Here is a 10,495-nt window from a genome sequence, read left to right on the forward strand (position 1 = left end):
AAGGGAATTTTGTTTACTTACCGTAAATTCCTTTTCTTCTAGCTCCAATTGGGAGACCCAGCACCCGCCCTGTTTTCTTAGGGATTTTTGTTTTTTCGGGTACACATGTTGTTCATGTTGAAAGGTTTCGGTTCTCCGATGTTTCTTCGGATTGAATTTGTTCTTAAACCAGTTATTGGCTTTCCTCCTTCTTGCTTTTGCACTAAAACTGAGGAGCCCGTGATCCCACGGGGGGTGTATAGGCAGAAGGGGAGGGGTCTTACACTTTTGGGTGTAGTGCTTTGTGTGGCCTCCGGAGGCAGTAGCTATACACCCAATTGTCAATTGTCTGGGTCTCCCAATTGGAGCTAGAAGAAAAGGAATTTACGGTAAGTAAACAAAATTCCCTTCTTCCCCAATTTCAACCTTTTGCAATGGAGTGGGAGCAAAGTGAAGCTTTACCCAGCATTTTAATGTAAATATGCTGGTAAAAAAAATCCTCTGCAGAAGGTCCACAGTGTTAAGTGTCCCATGGGAATGTACTCTAGAAGGTAGTCTAGAAATGACTGTGCAAACAAAGCACAGGCACTCTGTGCATCCTTGCTTGGACCGAGCAGTTCAGTGCACCTTTCCAGAGAGATGTAAATTAGTGATGAGCGGGCACTACCATGCTCAGGTGCTCTGTATTCGTAACTAGTGATGAGTGAGTACTACCATGCTCAGGGGCTCTGTACGCGTAACTAGTGATGAGCGGGCACTACCATGCTCAGGTGCTCTGTATTTGTAACTAGTGATGAGCGGGCACTACCATGCTCAGGTGCTCTGTATTTGTAACTAGTGATGAGTGGGCACTACCATGCTCGGGGGCTCTGTACTCGTAACTAGTGATGAGTGGGTACTACCATCCTCGGGTGCACTGTACTGGTAACTAGTGATGAGCGGGCACTACCATGTTCGGGGGCTCTGTACTCGTAACTAGTGATGAGCGGACACTACCATGCTCAGGTGCTCAGTACTCGTAACTAGTGATGAGCGGGCACTACCATGCTCGGGGGCACAGTACTCGTAACTAGTGATGAGCGGGCACTACCATGCTCGTGTGCGCAGTACTCGTAACTAGTGATGAGCGGGCACTACCATGCTCGTGTGCTCAGTACTCGTAACTAGTGATGAGCAGGCACTACCATGCTTGGGTTCTCTGTCGTGCTCTAGCTTGCTCTCTCAGGCTCGCTTGCATGTTACAGCTTATTTTCAGGGTAGGGTTTATTCTCAGTAGTGCTCACTCATCGCTAATGGAAAACAAGTAGGCCGGAAGGTGCACTGAGATGTTTTTGTCCATGCCAAGGGTGCCTTCTGCGCCTGTGCTTTGTTTGTACAGTCATTGGGCTGACTGACTCCCTTTATAGTGGCATTTTGCATGGAAATATTGTCATTACTCCAAAGCTGTAGAAGGCGTTTTTGGGGTCCGGCTTATCCAATCATTGCCAAAGAAACGACTGCGACCTGGCTAGAACATAATTTACCAGGCATGGTGGTATCTATATGTGAGACGACGTTCTTCATTTTATTTATTTTAAGGGGGTAGAAAATGTCCACGTAGAACATGCAGTGATTTCTAATGCTCCCCATCTCTTCCCAAACTGATGGACGTATACCAAGAACTAACACAGCCCTACGTCAGTGATTCCTTCTCATCACGTCTCCAATTATTAGTCTCCCTTAATATCTAATATGGAATCAGTAATTCTAAGACGCGTCCAAATGATTTTCTTTCCATACCTGACAACATGTAACTGGCTTATAACACACACCGAGGTGGGATTTGTTGGCTTTTTTTTTTTTTCCCCTAAAATCTGTACAGTGAATGTATTACACACTTCCTGATAAATTTACATTAAAAAAAACTTACATTTCCTTTTTTAGTTAATGATATCGTAATGATAAAACCCACTCTTGTTACCTGGTGATAGGACGTACAATACCTGCGAGTGTGTAATATCATTCCTGCGCCGAGTCCCCGTCACTCCGGCTCTTACTGATTTCTATGCGTTTGGTCCTTTTCTCCAGAATCTCAGCACGAACCGACTTACAGAGACGACAGTGACGCCGCAACCTTTAAGCAGACTCTCCCTGACCTGACTCCAGACGAGCCATCCGAATCCCTCTGCTTCCCAGCGTCTGCAAAACCAAACGAAGAAGCAAAGGCCTCTGCGGAAGACCTCCCGCAGGTCCACACAGAGACCACCACCTCTCCTCCCGAAGGAGCTAAAGATCCCGAACCTCAGAACATTGAGCCTCCTCCTGCGACGCCGGCGGCGGAGGACACTGCACAGGCGGAGGCAGGCCAAGCCGCAGATGCCACACAGGCAGAGGCAGGCAGCGACGAGTCTCCAGGAAAGTCCCCCTCCAAAAAGAAGAAGAAATTCCGCACGCCTTCCTTCCTGAAGAAGAACAAGAAGAAGAGCGAGTCCTAAAGCGCTGCAGGAGCACTGTCAAGTTCTAAGAGTCAGTTCATTAACCACTAGAATGTACCCGATCGTATTGTTTATTTTTTTGTTTTTGTTTGTTTTTTTTTCCATTATATAAAGAAATGCAAGAACCCACAATAACTGAACCTGCTAGTTGTAGCTTGACTGTGAAAAGGTTACCCAGGAGCGTGTGTCCTTCCATGTAAGGTGCTAACCTGTGTGTTCAGCAGCTCCTCACTCCGCACCGGTCACATGTAGATGTTCCTCATCACTTTTGTCCGTTTTGTTTCCTTTTCTTTTTTTTTTTGTTTTCTGTTATGTAGCTTGTATATAGCTTATTGCGCTCCCTCCCCTGAAGACTGCTTCCCTCGGCATGTCTCTTGTAAATAACAGGCTTCTGCTGTCTCTGCGCAGAGGAATGACTCCACCACACCGGCGCTTTCGCTTTCTCTTTCCCATTCCTATGCACTGAGCTGCTTCCGATTTGCAAGTGTTACCTGTAACCCTTTCCTAGCCAGCCCGCTAATGAGTGCTTACCCGGAGCCACTCGCTCACCGATTATAGCTACATACGGCGATTGCTGGCATCATTGGGTTCTTTTTATACCACTAGGAACTGCTGCTGCCTTAAAGACATGGAATGATTACCCAGAACACTCCTTTCTCCTTCGTCCATCTGTCTGCACAGCTTTTTCCATTACCTTTTGCTGTTCTAAAAGCCGAATCATCTGAACTTTTTAATGGAAGGTGCATTCACTTCATACACAACACTGCACACGTTATTATCACTGCTTCCTGGCAGATTGTACCGTATAATCTGTTACTAGCTATGGAGGGGGGGTTACCCTAAATTCTGCCATGGAATAGGAATACCTGTGTGTATTGGGTTGGAATAGATGATTCCCGACACTAGTAGCCGCCCATTCCTGTTTGGGGGGCTGTCACTCCTTGCTCCACATAGCAAATTATATACATTAAGATGGACGCATTCCTTTGGCTGTAAGGCAGCTTTATTAGGAAGATGACTGCATGGCTTTGTCTTAAAGGGCTTGTCCACTACAAAGCATAATGGCCACATCGGTGTAAAGCTGAAACTGAAGGCTTTTTCTAAATACCTTCTGTTGTCTGTTCTGCCTGTGAGCGGGTTCTGCCTGTGAGCGGCGCTATCGCTGGCCGCTCATCCCCCCCCCGCATCACGTGACCCGGGCTACAGTGACTTCTTATGTCCAGTGATGTCACGTCAACTTCCAGAATTGGAAGGTGACCCAACGTCACCAAGGCAGGACCCAGTCTACATGAGTTGTGACCGGGCTATGGCCGCAGTTCCATCGCACGTCACAGCCCAGCATCTCGCGCGTTCTCTTTTGCTCGTGCTTGCGTTGAAGGATTGAGCGCATGAGATGCTGGGCTGTGACTTGCGATGGAACGGCTCCCACAGCCCAGTCACTCACGGAGACTGGCTCCTGCCTCGGGGATGCTGGGTCAACTTCTTAATCCTGAAGTTGACGTGACCTCATCATCAGTGGTCACTGCGGCCCAGGTCACGTGATGGGGATGAGCGGACAGCGATAGCGCCACTCACAGGCAGAATGGACAACAGAAGGTATTTGGAAAAAGCCTTCTGTCTTAGCTTTACATCAATGTGGACCACCCCTTTTTAATAACCAAAATCCGAATGCACCTTCAGTCATAATCCACATTGGTGCAGAACGATAGACCAATGCATTTAATCATGGGCAGGTTAACGTTAAAGCTTGTTCCTGTCACCTACATATTTGCTGATTGCGGCCATATTGAGGGTTAGACCATATCAGTCAGTGGTTTGTAGGCACGGTGGATGTTTTTAGTGTCACGACAGCTGGAGAGCCGTGGGCTGTAGACCCACTGAACTGGTGATATCATTGGGCTAATGACTTGACTGACCTAGTGACATCACAAAGCTAGTGACATCACTTCACTGGGCTGGTGACATCATTGAACTTGTGACATCAGATACATTTGGCTGGTGACATCACAGAGCTAGTGACCGTAATGCCACCACTGAGCTAGTGACATATCACTGGGTTGGTGACATCACACAGGTAGTGCTACCACTGCAGTGGTGACATCACTAGTCTGATGACATCAGAGCTGGTGACCTCACATCACTGTGTTGCTGACATCACTGGACTAGAGCCACCACTGAGAACATTATTGGCTGCAGGAATTTAGCCCCCGCAGACTGGATTCCTTCAGCTATTTGTAGGCCCCAGGTGCACATTTTTGGACATTGTCTGTATAAGAAAAAAAAAATCTTGGTACCATTTTACAAGTCTTTTACATTATTTCTGCTCGCGACAACCTGGAATGATTTTGTTTTCGTCTCACAAAGCTGAGGTTCCTTCATTATACAGTTGGGGGTCACGCAGCGACTGGGACCTGTCGGCCGCACATTTGTATTGTATAGGCAACCAATGAGCTGCAGTCGCTTGTGAGGTCCCCAAATTTTCCTACCAATCAATTGATTGGACATAGCAATCCATGTTATCAAGCCTCGAGTCTTCCACGCTAAAGAAGTCATTCATCTCTGCTTTTACTGGAAACCTAATGTCTCCTTGTTCTCATCTCTACTGAACCCAAAATCTCAAAATTTAGCAACTTTAAATAAAGCGAATTACAGGGATTGTCACGTAAAACGGCCTGGAATATGACTGTATTAAAGTGCCCTCTTGTACCCGGCAATGTACCGTGCACCCCGATATTTAATGGGCACTGTATTTATGTATTAGCTGTTACATACAACTATTATGTAGCCTTTTTTTATATTTAGGATGTAAAGAACGTTAATCCCCTTTTTTTCAAAACTAAAAACTGTAACTGTAGTTAAAGGGAATCTGTCAGCAGGTTTTTGCTATGTAATCGGAAAGCAACATAATGTAGGGACTGAGATCCTGACTCCAGACACTTCATAAAATGGACTTCCTGGGTCATCTAGTGCAACCCCCTGCTCAAAGCAGGATTCACTAAAATATTCCCAGACTGGGCTGCTGGGTGTAGTTTGGACAGAATCCCTGTTTTCTCTACTATAGCTCTAGTAGTGGTCATAATGAAATGGGTAAAACCCCGCCTACACCCCTGATTGGCAGCTTCCTGTGTACAAAGCTGCCAATCACAGTGGTGAGGGTGGGGTTATGTAGATTAGCCTGACTGCTCTGCACATGAGAACTAGTCTTATCAGCAGGAGATCATCACTTCAAAACACTGATTGTATTGAAAGTGCAACACACAGGCGTCTAAGTGACACATCCCTGGAATCTGGGTCTCTGCCCCTACATCAGTGTGTATCATGATTACATAGCAAAAACCTACTGACAGATTCCCTTTAACTCTGTTTCCTGCTTCCTATGAGTCAAAAAAGCCGAGGTATGAGCAGATATTTGGTGGCGTTAAACTTGATCTTTCGATCCATATCAGACCGGTGCAGTGATCTTTCTTGTGCCGATCCTTAGCTGCGCATATCTTGGCTTCCTGAAGCGGGGACAGTAGGGGAAAAGCGACAGTCCCATCTGTGTTCCGGTTTTACGCTTTGAACATAATGCTTTATATACTTTACCTGGATATCTATAGATTAATGATGAATTCCTCTCGTATTAAACCCATGTGAAGGATATTGCACTTTGATGAAACCTATTACTGGATAAAATCTCTTTACTCCATACTTCCCCCGTTACATGATCGCCCATTATGTAAGCAATGCACAGCCCACCACCGACCATATGACGGGACCTCCGGCTTCTAATCATTTGTACCCACACATTTAATTTTCATTTTAATATTCTGGTTTGACAAATAACTTTTAAATAAAAAATTATATAGAAATTTTTTTTTTTTCTTAACACAACTTTTTACTTTTCATTGATATGAATTCCAGGTCTTTGTGTCACAGTTTAGTATGGTAATGTATCGATACTTGTTTTATTTTTTGTTGTTTTTTTTTTTTCCAAAAGGTCATGTTTTGTTTTTGTTTTGTTTTTTTTCTTCTTTCCTTGTATTGTTTGTTTTACTCTCAAATAAATTTGTTTAAACTCCTGATTTCCGGTCTGATGTGAAGATTTCCTCATGATTATGACTGACTTTTCCCTCCAGCCGGACTGATCCGGGCACTGGTTACAGATCGGTCATCAGATTTCACAAAACAAACTGTATGCATTGTAAATAGATTCTGGACCTGATGAGATGGGTGAACATTAGTGATGGGGGAATAGTGAAATATTCGGATTATTTATCTCAAATATTTAGTACGATTTGTGTATTCGTAACGAATGTAATGCAGGTCAAGGGGGAAAATAGAATAATTTCCCGGTGGACGATGGAAACCGCATGGGGTATATTCCTGGATCCATCTCTGAAACACAGGTCGCTTCTAGGAAACAATATTGTCGGAGTATAACGCCAATATGGCGTGTGGTCCCCAGCCTATTTGTAATAATCAGCATAGATAAAGTAGAGAGTTGTGCGCTGCAGTCACCAGCTGTGTGCTTTATCTTGGCTGGTTATCAAAGATCGAGGCTCCTCCACAACATTATTTTATTTTACAGTTTTTATTTAAATTAAAAAGACAGTCTCCTGCACATTTTCATAATCTGCACAGATTAAAAAAAAAAGACAGCTAGAGACTGATAGTCTCAGGCTGGGAAGGTCCATGGTTATTGGGCCCTCCCCAGCTTAAAATACCAGCCCACAGCCGCCCCACAATCGATGCATCTGTTATATGCGCCATTTGTGGTGCTTTACCCGGCTCAACCCAATTGCCTTTGTGTGGGGGTAATAGATTTAGTGCAGAAAAAAAAGAAATCTGCACCAAATATGCAAGAGAAAAATACTCAACGTGGGCACAGCACTTCTGAATTCTCAGACTTTGCTGGCTTCACAATGGACATGCAGATTTTGCGGCAGATTTCTGAAAATACGTGTCAAAATACGCAGCGTGGGCACAGAGCCTTAAGGCCCTGTCACACACACAGATAAAAAAAAGGAAAAAAAAAAAAAAAAGTTAGTCTTGTGATTTAATTAGTAGGATTAGTCACACCTGTTTCTAGAAGCTTCTAGCAGCTTCTGATAGTCATTGTACATCTATATAAACCAGCCAGTGCAAGCGAGGTGCTGAGCTTGCGAGGTGCTGAACTGAAGTAAAGTGCTGAATTTAAGACAATTACATAGTTTGAATTTATCCTTATACGTTTTCCATTGTTTTTGGGGTTTTTTTCTCTTTGTTTTACTACTTTAACGTTTATCCCCATTTAATAGGTGCTCCATGGACAATGCTACCAGGTGTGTATCTTGTCAGATGTATGCATGCCTTGAGCAGCCGTTCGCGGGTGAATATGTCTGCACTCGATGTCAGCATGTTGCGTATTTGGAAGCCAAGGTAGCTGATCTAAATAAGCAGCTTGCAACACTAAGGTGCATTGCAAACCTGGAGAGGAGTTTAGAGCTCACTGAGCTTTCTCTGGCTGGGGCCAGTGATATGGAGGAGGGTGGAGGTGGGGAAGATCAGGACCCAGAGGTAGGTAGCTGGGTAACAGTTAGAAGAAGAGGTAGGGGGAAAGTGTCAGGGAGCCTAGTCCTGTCCTGGCACAACCTAGTAAATATGCCTGTTTGGCTGATATTAGGAATGAAGGGCCTGGACTAGGGTCACTACAGCAGGATGTTGCTCCTAGCAACCAGGAAAACAACTGCTGTAGGAAGGAGGGAAATAGGAGTGCAGCAAAGCCCAGACAGATGTTGGTGGTAGGGGACTCTATAATTAGGCGGACAGACAGGGTCATCTGTCGCCGAGACCGTGAATGCCGAACAGTGTGTTGTCTGCCGGGTGCTCGGGTTCGGCATATTGTGGATCGGATAGACAGATTGCTGGGTGGGGCTGGGGAAAACCCAGCGGTCATGGTGCACATTGGTACTAATGACAAAGTTAGAGGCAGGTGGAAGGTCCTTAAAAATGATTACAGGGAACTGGGAGAGAAGCTGAAGTCCAGGACCTCCAAGGTGGTTTCAGAAATACTACCGGTGCCACGAGCGTCACTAGAAATACAGCGGGAGCTTAGGGAGATAAACACGTGGCTTAGAAATTGGTGCAGGAAGGAAGGGTTCAGGTTCATGGAGAACTGGGCCGACTTCTCAGTCGGCTACAGGCTCTACGGTAGGGATGGGCTGCACCTCAATGGGGAAGGTGCAGCTGTGCTGGGGGAGAAAATGGTCAGACGGATGTAGGAGCTTTTAAACCAGGAGCGGGGGGGAGGGAGGGTAGTGGAGCAAATAAGGGGATAGAGCAGAAGGGGATAGAGCAGATAGAGACAGGGATACGGTAGGGGTCAATGAAGGATTAGGGGGGGATGGGACATGCAAGGAACATAGGGAGGCTAGGAGTAATAAAGGTGTTAATAGGATTAAATGTCTACTGGCAAATGCAAGAAGTCTTGCAAACAAAATGAATGAATTGGAGACTCTTATGTCAACCATGGATTATGATGTGGTGGGCATTACGGAAACCTGGCTGGATGAAAGCCATGACTGGGTGACAAACATACAGGGTTATAGTACATTTAGGAAGGACAGGAAAGGCCAAAAAGGTGGTGAGGTGTGTATATTTATCAAATCTAACCTAAAACCTGTGTTGTATGATGACATTGAGGGGAACAGCAACAATGTAGAGTCAGTATGGGTAAATGTACATGGGGAGGGGAATAATGGAAAAATGCTAATTGGAGTTTGCTATAAGCCTCCTAACATACCTGAACAAATAGAGGGTGAAATGCTGGAACAAATTGAAAAGGCAGCTAATAATAATAATCGGGTTCTTATTATGGGGGATTTCAACTATCCAGACATTCAGTGGGACATAGAATCTTCTGGTTCTGCTAAAAGCTGTAAGTTCTTATCTACCATTCAAGACCATTTCCTCTCTCAGATGGTAGATGAACCGACGAGGGGAGATAATTTGCTAGATCTGGTCCTGTCAAATAGACCGGATACAATTTCAGATCTACAGGTCCGGGAGCACTTGGGCACCAGCGATCATAATATGGTAAGCTTCAACATAATATTCAATAGAACATTTCAAAGGGGGAATGCTAAAACCTGGAATTTTAGGAAAGCTGATTTCAACAAATTAAGGGAAGAGCTTAAATGTGTAGATTGGGACAAAGTCATGGTAACTGGGGATACCGAACATAAATGGGGTAAGTTTAAGGATATACTACTAGAGTCCTGTAAAAAACGTATACCCTCTGGTAATAAAATGTCCAGGAATAAAAAGAAACCACTATGGATAAATAAGACTGTACAAAGTATAATAAAACAAAAACAAAGAGCATTTAAAATCTTAAAGGCTGAGAATACAGAAATAGCATTTCAGAAGTATAAAGATATCAATAGGAAATGTAAAAAAGAAATCAAACAAGCAAAATTGGCTACTGAAACAAAAATCGCCAATGACATTAAAATAAATCCCAAAATCTTTTATAAATACATTAATGCCAAAAGGAAAACAAAGGATAGTATCGGCCCCTTAAAATATAATAACAAGTTAGTTATAGAGGACAAACAAAAGACTGAGATATTAAATAGGCATTTCTCATCTGTATTCACCAAGGAACTGACTGTACCAGAGATCATTCAACAAGTGAAAAATCAAAGTCCACCACCCGATATAATTAATTTAACCCCTTCACGACCATGGACGGATATATCAGTCATGGATCGTGTCCCAGTAAGCCCCGCCCCCTGCCGCGGGCAGGCGGCGTGGATCGGCACACATCAGCTGTTTTCAACAGCTGACATGTGTGCCTACATGTTCCGAGTGGAATCACATTCCACCCGGAACATTAACCCCTTAGATCTCGCTGCCAAAGTCTGGCAGCAAGATCTATATGCGCGCGGCCATCTTTTTTACTTACCGCTGCCCCCTCCGGACGTCACGTGAGTGATCACGTGACGTTCGGTGGTTGCCATCGTAGCACAGGGTCATGTGATGACGCCTGGTGCTACGAAGTTTCACTTTCATTCTTCCTC

General features: G+C 44.6%; 1 protein-coding gene across 11 annotated transcripts in view; it reads left to right on the forward strand.

Moving 5' to 3' along the window:
- Positions 1 to 6,517, forward strand: part of ADD1 (adducin 1) — a 161,335-nt gene extending 154,818 nt beyond the window's left edge. For 10 of the 11 annotated variants that reach the window (XM_075346821.1, XM_075346820.1, XM_075346823.1 and 7 more), the window contains one exon: positions 2,047 to 6,517. In XM_075346821.1, the coding sequence (XP_075202936.1) occupies positions 2,047 to 2,453 (407 nt within the window). In that variant the 3' untranslated portion in view covers positions 2,454 to 6,517. The remainder of the gene's footprint in view (positions 1 to 2,046) is intronic. The other variant, XM_075346827.1, reaches the window with a different exon arrangement.
- The last annotated feature ends 3,978 nt before the right edge of the window (positions 6,518 to 10,495 follow it).

This window comes from Anomaloglossus baeobatrachus, chromosome 1, assembly GCF_048569485.1.
Source record: "Anomaloglossus baeobatrachus isolate aAnoBae1 chromosome 1, aAnoBae1.hap1, whole genome shotgun sequence".
NCBI lineage: Eukaryota > Metazoa > Chordata > Amphibia > Anura > Aromobatidae > Anomaloglossus > Anomaloglossus baeobatrachus.